This window comes from Ctenopharyngodon idella, chromosome 19 (genome assembly GCF_019924925.1).
Source record: "Ctenopharyngodon idella isolate HZGC_01 chromosome 19, HZGC01, whole genome shotgun sequence".
Lineage (NCBI taxonomy): Eukaryota > Metazoa > Chordata > Actinopteri > Cypriniformes > Xenocyprididae > Ctenopharyngodon > Ctenopharyngodon idella.
In genome coordinates this window covers 32,464,105-32,486,365 of record NC_067238.1, presented here as the reverse complement: position 1 = coordinate 32,486,365, position 22,261 = coordinate 32,464,105, and the positions used below count along the sequence as shown (strand labels likewise).

The 22,261-nt window shown below is 37.2% G+C and overlaps 1 protein-coding gene across 1 annotated transcript; it reads left to right on the top strand.

Annotated features, from left to right (window-relative positions):
* Positions 1-2,710: 2,710 nt before the first annotated feature.
* On the top strand, positions 2,711-22,055 carry crybg2 (crystallin beta-gamma domain containing 2). Its single transcript, XM_051873282.1, has 16 exons — positions 2,711-4,041; positions 10,832-11,005; positions 12,703-12,829; positions 12,909-12,944; positions 13,033-13,172; positions 13,263-13,389; positions 14,792-14,946; positions 15,042-15,168; positions 15,398-15,430; positions 16,883-16,995; positions 17,085-17,214; positions 18,813-18,952; positions 19,449-19,572; positions 19,665-19,823; positions 19,897-20,056; positions 21,285-22,055. The coding sequence occupies exons 1-16, from the start codon at positions 2,711-2,713 to the stop codon at positions 21,371-21,373; spliced, it is 3,165 nt and encodes a 1,054-aa protein (XP_051729242.1). The 3' UTR covers positions 21,374-22,055.
* The last annotated feature ends 206 nt before the right edge of the window (positions 22,056-22,261 follow it).

Genomic DNA, 22,261 nt, shown 5'->3' with positions numbered 1-22,261 from the left:
GAGAGATATTTTCACTTTTTAAGGACTACAACAAATGGCTGGTAGGGACTACAACAAGCTTCTTCCTGGGTTGGTGACATCACTAACCTTAAATTTACATAAACCCCGCCCCCAAGAACACACAACAAAGGGGGCGGGGCCATGTTGGGCTGCTTTAGAGAAGAGGAAGAGTTGTTGTAGTAGAGTGTTGTTGACATGCCGTCATTTTACGCCGGGCTGCTCCACAAACGAGAGTCAATTCAACACTGGTTTTGCACAAAAGATTAACATGACGGCACATGCTAGTGGATGAGTTGAATCAACTCCACAGCAACTACATAAATTTATCCACTAACCGTTCAGAAACGTCTAAAAGTTGTAACTTCTTCCTGAGTCTCTCCATCAGTGTCGACTCCGGTTTGAACAATGTAAGGCTGAACACCGTCTTCATTTTGGCTGCGTGAGATTCTCCAGCTTTGTTGTTGTTGAGCGACCGAAGCGCGAGCTGTTAAAGCTCCGCCCTCTTCTGGAAAGGGGGCGGGAGCAGCAGCTCATTTGCATTTAAAGGGACACACACAAAAACGGCATGTTTTTGCTCACACCCGAATACGGGAAAATTTGACAAGCTATAATAAATGATCTGTGGGGGATTTTGAGCTGAAACTTCACAGACACATTCTGGAGACACCAGAGACTTATATTATATCTTGTGAAAAGGGGCTTTAATAATAATTGGTCCGCTTTAAAAATGTATTGTTATTATTATAGTATAAAATTGTAATCAACCATGTTGATATAGTCACTGATAGATCTAAAATGTAATTATGCTCATAAGGGGGATGTTTTGCATCAAATCTGGAATGCAGACCTTCGATCATGACTTTTAGCAAACACTCCTGCTCTTTATCAGAGTTTACTGGCTCTTTCAGTTCACTAGGTGCTCACACAATCATGTAAATGTGCTCAAATTGCTTGTTAGTGACGAGTCAGTAATTATAGGTGCCATTTCTGTGACAGGAAATGGAGACTAAGCTACACCTTAACTGACAGGGACAGTTACAGAACACACAGAAATCTAATGCATCTGAACTCCAGAACCATCAAGAATTGATGTAGCTCCAACAGACAGCTTGAAAGATCACTTGTATTTAGGCAATAATGTTTTATTTTATCTCTTCAGTTGGCCCTGTGTGTTGAGCACATGTAAATAACCACAGAAGAGGGCTTGGCCGCGGCCCAAGATCTGAGCCACAACAATTCAAGACAAAATACTCTGGCAGTTCACTAATATACAGACCCAGAATGTTCTACACAAGTTAGTGAGTTAGTGTCCATTTCTAAGAATGGTTCATTAAAAGCTATTGATTACTGTAAAAATGTCAACTCATATTGGCTTTTTTGAGTTTTACTTACTCCCAAAATTTTAAATTTGGTCAATGCAAATACATTGGACAAATCAATTGGATAAACACATTAAATAAAGTTTAGTTTACTGAAATCAAAACAGCTCAGGGGTGGAAGATGGGACGTGAGGCGCAGCTCCACCACTAGAGGGTGTGATTTACTGTAGATGATCCAGGGTAACTAGTTCTGCCAGCTGATATAACTTGATACCTCTCCCTATAAATGTCTCAGGGCAAAATACAGTGAAAAATAAACTACATGACATGTAGCACCTTTCTCTCTGTTCTCAGAGTTAGATGATATGAAGTGACACTTTATCTTGTCCCTGTGTCTTTAATCAAACTTGTTTTATAGGTATTCATGTTCATAAACCTCTGCGTTGTGTTAAAGTAAGAGGAAACGACTAATCATGAGATGCATGCATATTTCTGCTAACATTCAGTTAATACAATTTCTGTTTTCAGTCTGATTTGAATGTGGAATGTGTGTTAATCTCAACCCCGGGTCTTCTTGTTTAGATAATATTTAACTAACCGAATGAACACTTACTTTCTTTGGTCTACAAGTTAAAGCCAGACAAATAGATACATTATTTGCTTTTAATAATGCCAAATCGTTTGATAATATTTGCTATGACAGGTAAATATGCATTGCTGCAAAGGTAATTGTGTGATGAATTATATTTCTAATTGGCCTTTTACATGTGCATTTATTATATTTACTGTTATTGTTGCATGCTTAATGTTGTAAAGTCATTACACAACTGTTGTCTGTTACATTAGTATCTTTTCATGTGGTAGAGATCCCGAGGTTTCACTCATCTCTGTACTATTGTATGTTTAAATTGAAGCTTTTAAGGCTGTGATTCATTTAAAGTGCCCTTTAACACATCATTTCTTCAGAAACTCACCTACGCACATTGCAGTACACTCCCACTAGTGCTTTCATTCTTACATTCTTATAAATGCAATTGTATTTAGGTGTTTTTCCTATGCTTCTACTTCAGATATAAATGTATTTATTCAGAAAGTCACAAACCAAACAGGCCTTAAATTCCATATTACATGAACACAATTTGTTCTTCAAACTACATTTGTTTATTTCTCATAGAGCTCAAGTGTAATCTGTGGCAAAATTCCCCTCTGATTGAGTTTCACAAAGCAATTTGAAGTCGTTTTGGAAGATAATTAAAGGATTAATGTTTTTTTCTTCTTCGCTTTTATCCGTTTGTTCCAGGTTCTTTCATGCATCCACTGTTCTCAGTACAGTGATTGAGGAGTCCAATACACAGAACCAAGCGGAAACTGAGCCTGGATACGATTCAGACATGAACTCTGGTGTTGCGGTGCTTAGTACAAAGCTCAGTCGACCAACATCTGCTCGAGAGGGCAGAGAGGATGCCATGGTGGTCCACAAAGTGTCCCTGGTCAGCACTGACAAACAGGGCAGCTTTGGGAACCACGAAAGTCCATTGGACAGCATGAGGCGAAGAGATGAAGCTGAGCTTGAGAGGAAATGGAAGAGTCTCCATTCTGAAGAACAGCAGAACAGCTCAGAATACACGGATAGCACATACCTGCGTTCCTCTCAACTGTCCCCCAGCTATGAAAAAGGAGTCTACACGTCTCATTTTCACTCTGTCGAGACCCAGCCCACTGCTTTCTCCTCAGAGACTGACGGTAGCCTTGGAAACACTAACTGGAAAGTTGTGGAGAGCGAAGTTCACCGGAGTAGTGAGAGTTACACCAGTGGGAGGGGCAGGGTGGAGCTTAGTTTACCTGAAGCTGGAGAGGGAGAGATAAGAAGCACAGTCTTTGACTCTCAGGCACAATTTGATTCCCGCTTGATGATTGTGGAGGCTGAGGACTACCCCTCTGATGTTTTCCAAGCTAGACGGGTGGAGCTGATCCCCTCACCCACTGGCCTCGAGCCTGACGCTCTTTCTCCCTCATCCTTTTCTGAAATGGATAACCTGGTGGATACTCTCAAGAGCATGGAGCGACCGGTCCGGCAAAGGCTTCAACGCACCCCATCCAACACTCCCTTCTCTTCACTGCCACCTATCGATGAGGACGCACCAATCTCACCCCCAACTCCACTCTCGCCTCTTACTCCAATCTCACCTGTCACTGAGCCAAGGAGTGTCTTGAATGGAGTTTCCAGTTTGCCTCTAGACATCGGCCTTAACTGGAGTTCCCCCAAGGACATGCGCTCCCCTTTGACCATGATGAAGGAGCAGCAGTTCGGAGTCGAGACCCAGAATCGAGGGCTTTCGCTGCCCCTGCGAGCGTCGGCCCTCAACAGCATCGTGATGCGCAAAGGTTCCCTCAATGACCTGGCCAGTCCCGAAGACACTTCTGCAAATGGACTTGGTCAGTCTCGTCTGGAGAACAGCTTCTTCTTCCAGCCCGTCGAGAACGGCAAGGCCTCGAACCGCTCCATCTTCCGCGCGGCCTCTCTCCCTGAGATCAGCCCCAGTCAGGAGCGGATGAGCTCAAGCGCCATGGGATCCGACACCTTGCTCGGTTCCCGTTTCGAGCGCTTCTCGTTCCTCACATCTCCGTCGAACTCCCTCAGCGGGATCGCCGAAAACTCTCGGATAAGCGTGGCTCCGCCTGTCCAGCACAACTCGCAAGAGACCTCCAGCTTCAATCACAAGTCCACATTAGAACTTTACCGCTCTCTGCCCACCGAAACGCTCCTCAAGAACTCTCAAACTTCAAGTCTTCCACGCAGCAGTAGTCTTGATGGAGGTCTTCTAATCAATGACTCCAGGGGCTTCCAAATGAATCAAATGCAAGAACCAGAGCGGAACTTACAACTCAAGTACAGAGCCTTCCCTGATGCATATGTGAGTATTGCTTTGCATGCACCTGCTGGTCATTTACAAGAGGGAAAGGGTGCCATGATGAAGTTTATCCCTCTGAGAACAAGGGCATGGAATCAATGAGAGTGTTGTTTTCATGTTATGTCACTGCTCTGTTTCTCCCAGTCCTAGTCAGCCTCTTAGTGTAACCTGATATTAAGCCACTCACAACAAGCGTTGTGTAACATACCACACTCTAAAAATGCTGGGTTGAAAATGGACAACCCAGCGAATGGGTTGTTTTAAACCAGCGAATGGGTTGGTTTAACCCAGCATTTTTAGAGCAGTTTTGTAGAGGCTTTTCCCAACCCTGCTACATTGTTCTTATAGACCTGGCTGTAATTTCGGCTGTGTCATTAGAGTTGGAATTAAACTAGACTCTCCAAGAGTTGGTCTGGTCCTAAACCTCAGTGAACGAAAGCCTAGAAGGGGTGTAATGTCACCTCACCGAGAAGGGTTTACAATAGAGATTGATGGGAGTATTCATTACCTCAGTGCTCATGCAATATTCACATTTCCTCTTGTCCTCCATAGCAGACAGAATTAATGCTGCTTCTCTCTACTGTACAGAGCCTAATGAGTTTGCAAGTCAAATTTTATTTTATAATATGCAACTTTTTTTAAGATACTATGGGAAGATGTAACCTTCAGCTGGTGGTCATGCTCACATTCATCAGGCATTTCTCAGATAACCATTATCTGCAAAAAAATCTTTATGGAACACTTGAATGCATTTGCATATAAGGCTTTAAATGTCTCACAAGTTTGATCATGCATCAGAGAGAGTTTGTTCCTCTGGGACATGAATAGTGACGTTACTAAAGACAAGACTTTATGATTGTGATATATTAAGAGGTTTGTCAGACAAATGTCCGTCACTAGGGAGTAAATACTGTTATCACACATCCACTGTAAAACTACAGCTTTACCTCTGGCATTCACGTCATAGTGTTGACACAGAGATTAACGATATTGAGTTATCTGACAATTCAACCCACATCCAACTTTATATTAAAATTTAATATGCAAAAGTCTTTGCATCCTATTTCCAGTCCTATAACCCTAACCAGTCCCTAAAACAATAACAGTTCAGGTTTCAATGATGGAGCAAATGCATAGAACAATGCCCTTATTGAAATTATATATTTTTATAACACCAAAATGAAAACTGATCTATGTAATTAGGCTGGTTTCCAGTTGAATGCATTTCTTAGAGCATGATAATATAAGATGCAGTCTTCATTCAATAAACACTTGTTTTCCCATTGGAAAGACCATTGGATGTAATCAAGCAGAATTGGCAGATTCAGGAATGGGATCAGTAAAACAGGTCCTCCCTGGAGCTCTAGTCCACAGGCAGGGAAGGAGGGAGAGGCTGATGGAATGCGACACTGTTCATTATCTCGCTGTGTTCACTTTGTCTCCTCTAATTAGCTTTGATAATTTTCCTAGGCAGGCTATGCGTCGAGTCCTGCTCAGACACACCCTGATCTTGTGTTGGCAATGGCTTACTGTGTTTTTGCCAGTTGGAACAGGCATGGAGAAAACGATTGTGTCGTCTGCATGTTTGACACACATCATTTCAGAGTTTTTCTAGGCAGTGTAGACTCATTTTCAGAGATGACTATTTTTCCTACTGTATTTTACGAATATACAGCACTATTAAATTGTTTGCATGTATGTGAAAGATGGAATGGTCTCATATTGCTCACATTTAAATCCAAGGCAGTGTGATTTAAATACTGTATGTTGTCTGATGGAGCCATTTTTTTTTTATGCAGCCTCCAAAGGCTCCCTATAAAAGGTCAGTTTTTAGGTGTAGTTGGCCTATATCCAGAGCTTAAAAGAAAGACCAACCCATAACCAAATGTAGGTACATATATATATATATATATATATATATATATATATATATATATATATATATATATATATATATATATATATATATATATATATATTGGTATTTTCATTTTGATAGATAGATAGATAGATAGATGTTTTATTAAGTATTTATTTTATTAGATATTTATTTTATTTATTTTTTAGTATTTTCACTTTTTTAGATTTTTTTTTATAAATTTCTATTTTATTTTTAGTATTTTCATTTTTAGATGAATATTTATTTTTATTTATTTTTTTTATTTTTTTTAGATGGATAGATATTTATTTTATAATTTTTAGTATTTTATTTGTTTATAGTATTATGTTTTTAGTATTTTTAGATATTTATTTATTTATTTATTTATTTTTTTTTTGTATTTCCTTTTTTAGATATATTTTTTTTTAGGTATTTTTTAGTATTTTCATTTGTTTTAGATAGATATTTATTTTTATTTTTTTGTATTTTATTTTTTTGTATTAGATATTTATTTTATTTTTTGTATTTTATTTTTTTAGATAGATATATTTTTTTTAAGTATTTAATTTTTTTTAGATATTTATTTATTTATTTAGTATTTTCTTTTTATAGATAGATAGATAGATAAATTTAATATGTAAAAATATAAAAAACGATTCATCAGAAAGCTATCCTACTCTGGTTATAAATGTGAAGAAACCATCACTGCTCTGTTGAGCTGATGTTACTGAACTGATCGACTGTAGAGATACGGACTGCATCTCACACCCATTTTCACGATGCATATCTGAAATATTCTGCCCTTCTTGAAAACATATTTTCACAGTGTCTGACAGTGAGACTGACATACAGTATGGTTAGTTTAGAGGTAGAGGTAGCTTTACAGCATCTGCATTATATAAGCCCTGTATTTGACTTGTGATTAACAGCACCCCATATGCAAACAGAAGAATTTGACTTGGACTCATGTGAAATGTTGTCTCTCTTCTAACCTTGCCATGCCTCACTGCAAGAGCAAAGGCATGTCACTCAGTTTGGGAAGGGCTTTTCATCACCTCCTACACACATACAGTACAAACCAACAATGAGATCCTGACATTTAATGCAGAAACTCTTGAAGAACCTCTTGACCGCTGCACCTGTTGAGTTGACATGGATTTCCATTTCAAAAGCCATCAGTTGGTTTTCGCATACAGCAGATCTGCAGTGTTGATGTCATTCTGAGTGTGTTTCCCTTCGTGTATATATTTACCCTGAGGAGCTTGAAGTGTAATGACATTTCAAACAACTTGTTCAGTGAATGTTTGCTGGGTCTGGAGTGAAGCCTCTCTCGTCTTCCTGTGTGTGTTTTTCTTCTATTGTAGGAATGTAGTGTTTTCTTAAAATACCTGAACCAAAGGTGATCTGTTTGTATGCTGATGCGCCAAGCTTTACATCACCATTTTAGAGTACAAAGATGAGAAAATGAATAAAAATAATGTTGCGATGCATTTTGAACCTCAATGGATCAATGAGTCTAGATTTCAGTGTTTTTCTGAGTGTGATTTATTCATTTAATTATTCAAAGTTCATGCACTGAACGCTAAAGGAATGTCTGATCATTAATATTATCTCTGTGATTTCTGCCTAATATTTTCATAATAGCATGATATTTATCCATTATTTTTCTGACTGCACTGACAGATATTTGTTCTTGTTTTAAGCACAAACTCGCTTCATTTTCACATTTTTTTTTTCTTTTTTTCCGAAAACAAGACTTAATATCGTCAGTCAAGTTTGCTTCTCCAGCAAATGTATCTTGATTTAAGAATGCTTAGATATTTTTAATGAAAAGCAAGACCAAAATAAGCAATAAAACCTTTTTGCAGTGTGTTGAATTCATGTCATTGAAATTTTTCTTTTCTTTTCTTAGCTCACAAAAGAGAAGGAGCATGGCAAACTCAATCCTCGACCTGGAAAGGTGAGAAATTCTACACAAGTGTTCTTTCTTCTGTCATTAATGTTGTATTAATGTCTGATCAGACCAGAGCAAACGCTGCATCTGCTGATGAGCTTGTTATATTAAAGAGAAATGACAGAATATTCTCTGAACTCGTGAGGAAAGCCTGAGGCTAGAGAGAGAGAGAGACTGATGGGTGTGAAACACCTGCTGCTTCATGTTTGGACAGAAAGACAGGACTTTAAGTGACAGCAAAAGACATCAAGTCTTTTATCAAATGGTTTTTAAAAGAAATGATGGATTATAAATGATTAGCTAGTCCTGTGCTGACACCAGCACCAAATTCTTTGTATGTTTTATACATTGCGATTGAGTTTTATAGCTCCTGATTGTGACTTTTATTGTATAATTGAACTTTCTTTCAAGTCTTATTGTGCTTGAAAATGCCCATATTGGCAAGTATCCTCATAAACGTCAGTTATGTCTTGAGACAGTTGAGAAAAAAAACGCATGCGTATCAGTATATTGGATCCGTGCATTAGCTCTTAAAGTGACAGCAGCCTAATAAACCTGCTGCTGTCTGTGTTATTAATGTTAATCTAACAACAAAAGATAAAGAAGAATCAATCACTGCTCTTGACTGAATAACTTTTGTAACTTTAATAAGGATTAATCCATGTCTAATTTATACAGTGAAAACTATGCAGTGTTATTTTACATTTGAAAACTTTATTAAATTTCTGTACCTGAAAATTGAGAATTTGTACTGGTATCTACAATTTTGGTGTCACAACTGCCTGTTTTTCCAATATATATATATATATATATATATATATATATATATATAGTGCTGCTTGAAAGTTTGTGAACCACTTGCAGAATCTGTGAAAATGTGAATAACAAAATAAGAGGGATCATACAAAATGCATGTCATTTTTTTATTTAGTGCTGTCCTGAGTAAGATATTTACATAAACAATGTTTACATAAAGTCCACAAGACAAAAAAAATAGCTGAATTTATAAATATGACACCATTCAAAAGTATGATCCATGACTGTTTTTTTGTTTTGTGATGGTTGTTCATGAGATAATTTTTTATGCACTTTAACCTAAAAGAGAATGTTACTTCTGTTATAGTTTTTCTCCTTCATTCAGGTTTGCTGTCTGGTGGGAAAATTAAACCACAATAACGTTTTTTCTAGACCGCAGGATTCAACTTGCCACTGTGCCGTTTACATCTATTTTATTTGACAACTCACAGTTTTTACTAAGCATAAAAGTCAATTAGTTTTGGTTTACATTCCTGTGTTCTTCATCAGCAGCAAAGTAAGAGATTTAGAAAAGGTCACCGAAACTGGATAATCAAGCTTATTCTTTTATAATTTCCTTCGGTGACATTAACTGCATTATTCACCAGTGTAATGTTGCAGCCTTAAGGATCTGAGACAATAAAAGTGCCTTTCCAAAGTAGGACAGAGGGAATGGACGTGATTCACTGAGAAAGAAGGACCGCTTCCAGCATTAGTGCATCTGCTGCCCCTAGTGTTGAGATGGGGAAATATTAAACAATGCAACTTTTGTAGAAAACATTGATGGGACTTTCTTTTTTTTCCATCAGATGTTAATCTTTGACAAGCCTGGAATGAGCGGAGAGAGGATTGATGTGCGTGGGGATGTTATGGACGCCACACCATGGGAGTTTACAGACACGATTTCAATCCGAGTGATCAGAGGAGGGTGAGACACATTCACATGCTCACACAAACATGCTTTATCAGCATATTTATATAGCATTTCTCTCACTGCTGATGTTTATGCTGTAAATCGTAAGTGTGCACTAGGTTTGGAAAATGTGTATATTTTAAGTAACATACAGCACTGTTCAAAAGTTTGGGGTCGGTAAGATTTTTTTAATGTTTTTGAAAGAAGAATGTTTCTGCTCACCAAGGCTGCATTTATTTGATCAAAAAATAGTGAAATATTATTACAATGTAAAATATCTGTTTTCTATGTGAATATATAGTAAAGTGTAATTTATTTCTGTGATCAAAGCTAAATTTTCAGCATCATTACTCCAGTCTTCAGCCTCACTTGTTTCATATACATTGGCGTAATACAGCACAAATGCGTTTTGGTATGATGCAAAACATTAAGGACGGTAAATATTAATGCAGAATGAATAATGTGTTCAGATGAGCTGGTGAAGGAATCAGACACATTCCACATCAGTTTTGACATGCAGACTCTCCCTGCCTTCCAGCAAAAACATCTCTAAAACCCTCCAAATGATCATTAACTGCAGAAACGAACAACTCTGGCTTTTGCAAATTGCTGTTATTGACTTATGACATTTATGCATATAAGAACAGCTCAAATCTACTGTATCATCCTTTGTCACTCGCTCAGCTCAGCTCAGCTCAAAAATTTAATCAAAAATACAGTAAAACAGTGAAATATTATTCCAATGTAAATCAGCTGTTTTCTATGTGAATATATAGTAAAGTGCAATCTATTCCTGTGATCAAAGCTGAATTTTCAGCATCATTACTCCAGTCTTCAGTGTCACATGATCCTTCAGAAGACATTTTTTTTCTTTCAGATTCATCCTTCATGTTTTTGCGGAAACTTTTTTCAGGATTTTTGATGAATAGAGCAGCATTATAAATGTCTTTACTGTCACTTTTGATCAATTTAATGTGTCCTTGATGAATAAAAGTAAAAATCTTCCTGACCCCAAACTTCTGAACGGTTCAGAAAAAGACTTTGTTTTGTCTTCTAAAGTTGGGTGTTGTATGAGAAGCCGAACTTCAAAGGGGAAAAGATCGCTCTGGACGAGGGCGACATCGAGCTGACGAATCCATTCGGACCGGATGAAGACGTGGCCGGTCAGCAGAATGGAATGACAGCGGATCATGGAGAAGAAGGCGGCGAGCCCGAGCCTCGGATGGAGAGGAGGTTCGTCATCGGATCCATACGGCGAGCAGTGAGGGTGCGTGCTGGTTTTCTCTTCTCTTTATTAGCTGAAATTCAAGTTTAAACTCTTAAAAATAAATGTTCTTTATTGGCATTGATGGTCCGATGAAGAACCTTTAACATCCATGGAACCTTTGGAACCATTGCTCAAAAGGTTCTTTAGATTATTGAAATGTTCATTACACTAAGAAAAACATGGTTATTTTAACTGAACTGATCACTGAAAGGTTCTTTGGGGAACCTAAAATGGTTCTTCTATGGCGTCTCTGTGAAAACACCCTTTTGGAAACATTATTTTTAAGAGTGTATAAACAGACAAACCCTGAGAGGTAACATTGTTTTAGCTCGTAAATATGTCTGGAATGGATGGGAACATGATTTGGTTCCACATCACAGCCATGTTTATGAAAGGTCGAAGTGCGCCACCTTGTGTCTACATTTGGTAGAACTTCTACTGACTTTTGACCTGTGGTGGACGAAGTACACAACTCAAGAACCTATTAAAATATTACTCCAGTAAAAGTATAAGTAATTTAAAGTATAAGTAATTAAGTATGTATTGCAAAAAGGCAAACTTTTTATTTTATTACCAACACTTATTATACACCATCAAAACATTGAACTTTAATATACTAAAATAGCAGTTTAAGTTACTGAGAATTCAAGTGTGCAAACAAATAATAGAGTATTTTAAAAATGGGGGAAAAACTAAATTTGTGCAAAAATGTGGCAAAAAAATAGTATAAAAATACATCACAGGGTAAAATGTGTTATCATTTTAAGAGGAACGCTGTGAAAAACATACTAGTTTATATCATCTGAACCTCCTACAGAAGATGCATGGGTACTAATTTGTGTTATTTCACCTAAAATCGCTGTACAAACCGTGACACAAATGCAAACATCTAGCGTTTCACATTTACAGCAGATTTAGTTAACTCATAATCGACAGTCGTGACCTAAATATGATTTCATTGACAATAATCAATGCTAAATTTCGGCGTTAGTAACTTAGATCAGTTGCGCACACATTCAAGCTCTGTTCTTACCTCATTTTGACCGAATCATTGAATCAGTGAGTTGTTGACTCACAAACAGCTGCAGTTGAATCAGTCCAGTTCACAAATGAATCACTCAGTGTGATCTGTGAACCAAAGTTATTTTACGTTATAAAGTTGTAAATATGGATATTTTTCTTACAAATAACTTGCTTTCGGCAGACGACCGTACGCATTGAGTTACGGCGGAAGCTTAACCTCTGACCCGACGCATGACGCAATGGCGAACGCGGAAGTGCAGAGGATAGAGCAAAACAAAACACCGGTCACGAGTTAGAAGTCTAAAACGAGAAATTTTAAAGAGAAATGTTGGAGGAACTCACACTTGCATACATTTTTTTCAATTCATCTTTGTTACTCATCACAACACTTTTTGATGCTCAACATCACTTTTCCGCCTTTCCAGGATTACAGCGTTCCTGAAATCAGCCTGTTCCCAGAGGAGAACGCAGAAGGGAAGAAGGTCACGTTCAGAGACACGTCAGAAGACTCCCGATCTTCGGCTTCCCGATCAAAGCGAACTCCATCATCATCAACGCTGGGCTGTGAGTGATCCGTGCCGCTCTTTCTGAGCGTGTGTGCTCGTTCCTCTCTCATCATCATGCGTTTGCTCTGCTCCAGGTGGCTGGTGTTTGCCGAACCCTTCTTCCAGGGCGTCCCGCGGGTTCTGGAGGTCGGAGGGTTCCCCAGTCCCGCCGCCTGGGGCGTCACACACCCGTACGTCGCCTCCGTACACCCGCTCAAGATAGTAAGCGTCTTCTTCTCAGTCCTCCACAGCAGATCAGTCATTAATGAGCTTTATTAAACTGATGAAATGTCTTTCACAGGGGGAACCTAGAGTAGAGAACCTCTACGAGCCTAAAGTACGTTTAAATTCATCAGTTTATCATTCATTCAGTTCTGTGAAGAATCAAGGAGAGTTAATCTTCAATATCTGTTGATTTGTGGCAGATTGTGCTTTATGAAAAGCCGTATTTCACTGGCAAAAGCAGAGAAATCTACAGCAGCACCAGAGATTTTCTGTCAAGAGTCGACAAGCAGCAGTCTCTGTTCATGTTCAGCGCAGGATCCATTAAAGTCATCGGCGGCTGGTGAGAGTTTGTGTTTGAGAGACTGAGAACTGACATCATTAAATGATCATCGTTTAATTCTTCTCTAATCTGACTCCGTCTGTCCCGCAGCTGGGTGGGATACGAGAAGGAGGGTTTCCGTGGTTACCAGTATCTGCTGGAGGAGGGCGAGTACCATGATTGGCGGGTGTGGGGCGGAGTTGATTCGGAGCTGCGCTCGGTCCGCGTCGTCCAGGCTGTGAGTGGCTGTTACACACGTCACATGACACATACATGATACCATCTCACCAGGATCCATACCATCTAACACTTTACTATAAGGTCTCATTTAATTCATGCTTTGACTAACATGAAGTAGCAATATATTCTTACAGCATTTATTATGTTAGTTAATAAAAATGTTCATGTTAGTTCACAGTGCATTAATTATATGTATTAGTAAATGTTGAGATTAATATTAACTAAGATTGATAAATGCTGTAGAAGTGTTGTTCATTGTTAGTTCATTAACAAATGAAACTTTATTGTAAAGTGTTACCTAGATGTGTTAATAATAATAATAATAATAATAATAATACAATTAATAATAACAATAAAATCGTACATTTAAAAAAAAAAAAAAAATCTGTGACTAGCTATAAAGGTCTGTTATTGTCTATCCTAAAAATTATAGAAAATATTGATATATTTTATTATGTTAATGTACTACTACTAGTAGTAATAATAATAGTAAAATAAAAATAATTTCCGTGACTATCTGTTAAGGCTTGTTAATGTCTATAATAAAAATTATATAAAATATTATTTATATTATTGATATACTACTACAACTACTAATGATAATAGCATATCAACAATAACATAATAAATGTTTTAAGAACATTAAAATAGAAATAGAAATATAAAGACTAGCTAAACATTATTTAAAAAAATATTAATATATTTTATTATATGAATATACTAAATAATAATAATAATAATAATAATATTATTTTTACTAACATTTTTTCACATTTCTGTGAATTGCTGTAAAAACATAATGTCTATACTAAAATTATAGAAAATATTAATATATTTTATTATATTGATATACTACTACAACAACTACCACTACAACTACTACTAATAATAATAATAATAACAAAAGTAATATAAGTTTTTTAAAAATTAAATATAATTTCTGTGGCTTGCTATAAGACATGTAAATGCATTTTAAAAAATATATATAGAAATATGAATATATTTTATTATATTAATATACTACTAATAATAATATTATTATGACAAAAAAATACATATTTATAATTTTTTAATCAGATTTCTGTGACTAGCTATAAAGGCATGTCTGTATGGCGTGTATAGATCTGATATCTATACTAAAAATGAATATATTATATTTTATTCTATTACTAATAATAATATGTTTTCTTTTTTAATTAAATAGATTTTTTGTGACTAGCTATAAAGACGTATATGTGTTCTAAAATGTATAGAAAATATTAATATATTTTTATTATATTAATATAATAAATAACTTCTTTATGAATTCATATATTTAAGTTTGCACAACATTTTGGAGTTTGGTGCAGTTGATCATTAAACCTCATTGTGAAGGAAAGTAAAGTGAATCTGCTCCTCAGGATCTGTCCGAGCCAATGCTGGTGTTGTACGGGATGCCTGACGAGGAGAAGCAGGAGGATGAGGAGCGCACCTTCGAGGTGACGGAAGCTGTGCCGGATGTGGAGCTGTTTGGGTTCGGCATCAACACCCGGTCCATCCACGTGCTGAGCGGAGCGTATGTTCTGACCTCGACCCTAAACCTCCTCCGCACGCCTCTGTCTGTCTGCTTCACTGAGCCCTGCTTTCTCTCTGCTTCTGTCTCATGCTCAGGTGGGTGGCCTACTCTCATGTGGACTTCTCAGGTAACCAGTACGTCTTGGAGAAAGGCTTCTACAACAGCTGTGGCGACTGGGGCTCCGGAGACAACCGCATCTGCTCCATACAGCCCATCCTCACTGTAAGAGCCTTTACTGTCCCCTCACCTGAGCCTGATAACACCTGTTCAACCACATGTGAAATGCACTGAAATAGTATTTCATTTACATCAATTATTTAATTTCAGTTCATGAATTTAATATTCTGTGCTTGACTTTATTAATGATATATTTACTGAATGAGCATCTGATTCTAGATCTTATTTATGTATCCTGTTTAAATCAACTAAAGAGTTTTTTTTTGTGTTTCAGGCGCCCAGTGAAGGACCCAGCTTCAGAAATGAGGTGAGCTGACTGTGTTTACCGACCCTACCGCAAGATTTAATGCTTTTGAAAGAGTCTCTTCTGCTCACCAAGGCACCATTTAGTTAATCAAAAATACTGTAAAAATTGTGAAATATTATTACGGTTTAAATCAGCTGTTTTCTATGTGAATATATAGTAAAGTGTAATTTATTCCTGTGATCAAAGCTGAATTTTCAGCATCATTACTCCAGTCTTCAGTGTCACATGATCCTTCAGAAATCATTCTGATATGATGATTTTCTGCGACTGTTCAGATTTTTTGTGGAAACTGTGATAGGATTTTTTGATGAATAGAAAGTTGAAAAGAACAGCGTTTATTTGAAATAGAATTTTTTGTAATATTATAAATGTCTTTAAGGCCCCAATATACTTCAAGCAAAATTGGAGAATGAACTGGTGTGACGTAATTTCGAACAAAATCAGGCCAAAACAACGTTTCCAGAAAACTTCGCTCCGGCTGGTAAACACCTCTGAACTGCCATTGATCCGTTGTGATGACGTGGGATCAATTTCCTGTCAAAAGTATTGCAGTCACGGATCAAAAAAAATTCTCAGACTAGCAAACAACACGGTCACAGATAAAAATATTAGATTAAACATTAAAGCACAATTAGCTCTTGTTTCCATGTTTGGCGCTTGCTTTTCCAAATATTACAGGTCGAGTTTCATGTAAATCAGGACGGGTTTAAGCGTCACCATTGGTCCACCAGTTCTAGATTGACAGATCCTCCTCTAGCCAATCAGTCGAAGAGGGGAGTTGACGTCACTCCCAGAATATTTTGTTGAATGAATATGTTTATCTAAGTTATTTAAGTTAATATAAAAAGCAACATTTTGAGCCAAAAGCTGAGAAAATGGCCTTTCTGTCAAAGACTTTGTCCGGTTGGGATTCAGAGCGATGATCAAAACACAGATGGAGTAGATCGAGTCCATCAACACCTCAAAGCTTCACAGTCTTTCCTCTTCATGAGTTCAGTAACGTTAGTCAGTTTTGATTTATATGTTTGATGATCATGTTATTTTATGCTTCTATCGCTTGTTTCTGCTTCTTCTTCACCTGTGTTTTGATCCGGAGATTCTGTACTCTTTCAGAAGATGTGTAATAGCGCCCCCTACTGTAAATAAACGTGACGAATAAAGCTGCTGCAAACATTCACTACGATCAGATGCTTTCTGAACTGTTGTTTTCTCACCCGGTGTTTATTTTGTTATTGAGAGGAAAGCGCGCAGCACATATTTACATATTCATAGTCAGGTACAGTATATCGCTGGGCACGTATTTCGAACTTCTTTTTACCCCTAAGTGAAGAACGAAAAAGAATGTCACTTTTGATCAATTTAATGCGTTCTTGCCACATAAAGGTATTCATTTCTTTTAAAAAATCTTCCTGACCCTAAGCTTGAGTAAAAAGTTCATCTTCATCGCTGCAGGTGCTGCTGTACTCAGAGCTGGACTTCCAGGGCTCGTGTCGAGTGTGTCATCAGAACCAGAGCAGTTTGCCTGAGAGTCTCTCTGTCCAGTCCTGCAGGGTGGTGGGAGGAAGGTCAGTGAGGAGGATCTCTGCTGTGTTCATGATGATATATTTCTTTCTGATTGTGGCAAACTCAGTTTGTACACCTCTGTTGATTTCAGTTGGGTGCTCTATGGAGGAGAGAAGTTTACAGGAAACATGTGCGTTCTGTCTGAAGGAGATTATCCCAACCTGACCAGCATGGGCGTCCCACCCAACTCCAGTATTCGCTCCGTCAAAGTGGTTCCGATGGTGAGTAGAAACTGTAGAAAAATACAGAATAAATGATAAATGAAACAAATTCACACAGTAAATTACCGTTTCCATTGAAACTGTAATATACTATAAAACAATGCATTCTGGGTAATATTTGTCATTATAAGAAAAGAGGCCTATAGGCTACTTTCTCGAAAACGACAAATAATATTACCCAGAATGCATTGCAGTATACAAAAGTAATATGCTGTAAAAACAATGCATTCTGGGTAATATTTGTTATTTTCAAGGAAGTAGCCTATAGGTTACTTTTATTCTGATTATTGACTAAGAATTGTAGATATTTTTATAATACTGTTACTTGCAGTGTTGGAGAAAGTTACTTTTAAAAGTAACGCGTTACAATATTGCCCAAAAATGTAACTAATTGCGTTACTTAGTTACTTTGTATGGAAAATAATGCATTGCATTACTTTTGTGTTACTTTGTCTCACCTGGGCTGGGCTTGCAGTGACTTGTAACTTAAATTTTGTTGTCAGTTTAAAATGCGTTACTTTACTAGTTACTTGAAAAAAGTAATCTGATTACATAGCTCACATTACTTGTAATGCGTTACTCCCAATACTGTTTTAATCTACTATGGATGGATTGGATTTTTTCTGTGACGCCTAATTGTTACTACGATTATGAGCTTAAAGGGTTAGTTCACCCAAAAATGAAAATTCTGTCATTAATTACTCTCCCTCATGTCGTTCCACACCCGTAAGACCTTCGTTCATCTTCAGAACACAAATTAAGATATTTTTGATGAAATCCAAGAGGTATCTATAGACAGCAATATAATCAACACTTTCAAGGTCCAGAAAGGTACTAAAGACATCGTTAAAACAGTCATGTGACTGCAGTGGTTCAACCTTAATGTTATGAAGAGACGAGAATACTTTTTGTGTGCAAAAACAAAACAAAAATAAGGACTTTATTCAACAATCTCTTCTCTTCTGTGTCAGTCTCATAAGTTGTTTACGTCCAGCGTTTCCAGGTTCATCATCAGAACGCCGACTCATTATTGGCCGGCTCCTGCGTCAGCATCACACGCATGCGTCGTGCTGATCACGTGATCAGCTTTGGCCAATACTGAGCCGGTGTTCGGACGTAAACACGGAAGCCTTCACTGCGTCACCTGCGTAAAGATAATGACAGGGAAGAGAAGAGATTGTTGAATAAAGTCGTTATTTTTGTTTTGTTTTTGCGCACAAAAAGTATTCTCGTCTCTTCATAACATTAAGGTTGAACCACTGCAGTCACATGACTGTTTTAACGATGTCTTTAGTACCTTTCTGGACCTTAAAAGTGTTGATTATATTGCTGTCTATAGATACCTCTTGGATTTCATCAAAAATATCTTAATGTGTGTTCTGAAGATGAACGAAGGTCTTACGGGTGTGGAACGACATGAGGGAGAGTAATTAATGACAGAAATTAAATTTTTGGGTGAACTAACCCTTTAAGCACATCAATTTAATGTCAGTATTGTGTTCACATGAGGTGAATTTAATGTCAATATTGCCTAAATCTCATTATGATGGTGTGTGATGACGTAGTCACTGATTTTGCCCGTTTGTTCTCTCTCTCAGACGTTTTCGGTGCCGTCGATCTCTCTCTTCGGACTGGAGTGTTTTGAAGGTCGGGAGGTCACTATCGACATGCAGGTTTCCAACATGCAGGAGGAAGGATATAATACACACTTCCTCTCTGTCAGAGTCAACAGCGGTTGGTGAGTTTACAATGCTGCCATTCAGTAGTTTGGGGTTGGTACGATTGTTTAATGTTTTTGAATGAAGTCTCTTCTGCTCACCAAGGCTGCGTTTATTTGATCAAAAATACAGTAAAAATTGTGAAATATTTTACAATGTAAAATAACGGTTTTCTATGTGAATATATAGTAAAGTGTAATTTATTCCTGTGATCAAAGCTGAATTTTCAGCATCATTACATGATCACATGATCCTTCAGAAATCATTCTGATATGATGATTTGATGCTCAAGAAACATTTTAAAACAGTCATATTTCTGTGGAAACCGTCATACATTTTATTTTTCAGGATTCTTTGATGAATAGAAAACAGAATTTATTTGAAATAGAATCTTTTGTAACATTATAAATGTCTTTACTGTCACTTTTGATCAATTTAATGCATCCTTGCAGAATAAGACTATTAATCTCTTTTTAAAAAAATAAAATCTTAATGTGCATGTCAATCTATCCGCAGCTGGGTGTTATGTGAGCATAGTAACTACAGGGGGCGCCAGTTCCTTTTGGAGCCCATTGAAATCACAAACTGGCACAAATTCAGCTCTGTCTCCTGCATCGGCTCCCTGTATCCAGTCAGACAGGTTAGAACCACCTTCACAACCACCGATTCAGAATGTTTTGTTCACAAAACAACACAGTAGTTCACATGTCCATGTTTTAATAATCCCTACAGAAGCAAAGACTGTTCCGCATCAGGAATAAGGAGACGGGCCACTGTATATCAGTGCAGGGCGGTGTGGAGGACATGAAGACGGGACGTGTGGTCGTGTCGGAGCAGGTGGAGGGAATGAGTGACGTTTGGCTTTACCAGGACGGGCTCATCAAGAACAAGGTGTGCATGCGTTACTCTTACTCTTATTTATAGTTTGGAACTGAGCTTTGAACGTGTGGTGTCTGTGTGTCAGCTGGCCCGAACCACGAGTTTGCAGGTCATGGGGAACGTGGAGTCCGGCGCCAAGGTGGTGCTGTGGACGGAGACGCGTGTGCCAGTGCAGACGTGGAGCGCGCAGGTCAGAGGTCGCATCTCCAGCAACACCTTCCCTGGGATGGTGCTGGACATCAAGGGTGAGAGGAACAAGCTTTAATACAGTGTTATGTACTATAAAAAATTATCTATTATAAAATATATTATTTTATTAATATTGTTATCAATAAATAAAATAATGATATCAGTGATGTCAATACAGAAATGTCACGCTGTACTTAAAACAACATTTTTCTGATCTTTGCATAATTATTTTGCATGCAGTTTTTTAATGACATTAACTAGCATTAAGTAAGGAATACTTTACATTTTTACTAAACTAATTGTACTGCAAAAAAAAGCTAAAAGGTGATTTAAAATGGTGGAAAAATTAAAAACACCTAAATACACTAACATTCAAAACTTTAGGGGCTCTAATTTTTTTTAAAGAAAGAAGGAAAGAAAGAAATATTTTATTCAGTAATGATGCATTCACAATCTATTTCAAATAAATAATATTCCAACTTCCTATTCATCAAAAATCCTGAAAAACAAATGTTTCCACAAAAATATGAAGCTGTTTTCAACATTAATAATAATCATAAATGTTTCTTGAGCAGCAAATCATCATATTAGAATGATTTCTGAAGGATCATGTGACACTGAAGACTGGAGTAATGATGCTGAAAATTCAGCTTTGATCACAGGAATAAATTACACTTTACTATATATTCACATAGAAAACAGCTGATTTACATTGGAATAATATTTCACTATTTTTACTATATTTTTCATTAAATAAATGCAGCTTTGGTGAGCAGAAGAGACTCTTTCAAAAAAATCTTACGGACCTTTTTGATTTGATATTCAACAGTGCTTTGATCTGCCTGCATTGACACTATTCTTTAAGAGCTGCTGTGCAGCCAAATAATGTACCAGTTATCAATGTAAAGCTGCTTTGACACAATCTACATTGTAAAAAGCGCTATATAAATAAAGGTGACTTGACTTGACCTCAGCTTTTGAATGGTAGTGCATACTTTCCCTTATAAATTTAAAATATATAAATTCCTTTATAAATATATGGATTTCGACCTAAAATCTTGATGTTGGAAACAAAAAGTTCATGTCCCTGTTATTTGACAGTGACTCAAAACTAAATTGTTGTCCAAAACTAAATCTACACTTACGGGAAGCTGGTTTCTGCCACGGAAATACAAAAATAAAAAAGCATTTTTTTATTAATTACCCTTTTATTCTATGGCAGAATCAATCATTAAAAAAAAAAAAAAAAAAACATGTGGCAATCCTATTCCTCTTTTTTTACAGGAGGCAAAACATACGACAAACAGCATTTAGTGATCCGAGAGGAGAATGAGGAGAGCGAGAGCCAACAGTGGGAACTGGAGTTTGTTTAACCCCGCCCCCTCTCGTGTTCATGTGACCTGACTCCACCCACTCCTCCTCATGAAATACGACACTCATTCTGACGTACAGCTGAAGAAAGTTTCTCTGTGTAGAAGAGATAAAACAGACACACTTACCAATGAGAGTGAAACACCATCCGAGCTTCTGATTGTGAAACGTAAAGCTCTCGCCTGAACGGGGTGTGTCTTATTTGCACATAGTTTGAATAAATATTACATACAGGTCATTTTTATGATGTACACGCTGAAGATGGTGCTGGTGGTTTAACATTTATAATGTCACGAGATGTTTTTCTCTGTTTCCGTATGCATCACATTGTTGAATATCGTACATTTGTATTTTTCTAAGCATTCTTTCATTTCTGCTCATTATGTTGTTTACACGCTAATGTTATTTTATATTCCTAGATTTTATTCGACATATTGGGTATATTCTGGAATGTGTGCTTTAATATCAATGCCTGCGATTAGTTTATAGCAGCTGCAAATCCTGCCGGGTTTCGGTCTGTCGTGTCAGTTTTAATATCAAAAAGGGTGTGTATATGATATAAAATCGCCATGTCTTTGGAAAACCAAGAAAGTTTTTATGTGTAAATGTTATTTTTCAAATACAACGTGACATTTTATGTAACAGGGAGTGGCTTTACTTTTGTAATAAAACTGTAAAATGAAATCATGTTTGAATGTTTTTGACTTTAATGCACTGACGTGACAAAACACATCATCGGAAAGGTCTGAGTCTCACGGTCCCATACTGTTTTGTGATATAAGTGAGATTTGAACAGAAATGTATCAATTTGTAACAGGAGAATGCATAAAAAAAAAAATTCAATAGAATGTCGGTGACACCCGGTGGCTATTTTTGGTACAGCGCCTTAA

What these genes read in the sequence shown, in the direction of transcription:
- crybg2 (XM_051873282.1), top strand. Translation starts at nt 2,711, where the DNA reads ATGAACTCTGGTGTTGCGGTGCTTAGTACAAAGCTCAGTCGACCAACA. An exon ending in GAGCCTCGGATGGAGAGGAG is followed by an intron (nt 11,006 to 12,702) that starts GTTCGTCATCGG and finishes GCTCTGCTCCAG; the next exon opens with GTGGCTGGTGTTTGCCGAAC. An exon ending in AGAACCTCTACGAGCCTAAA is followed by an intron (nt 12,945 to 13,032) that starts GTACGTTTAAAT and finishes GATTTGTGGCAG; the next exon opens with ATTGTGCTTTATGAAAAGCC.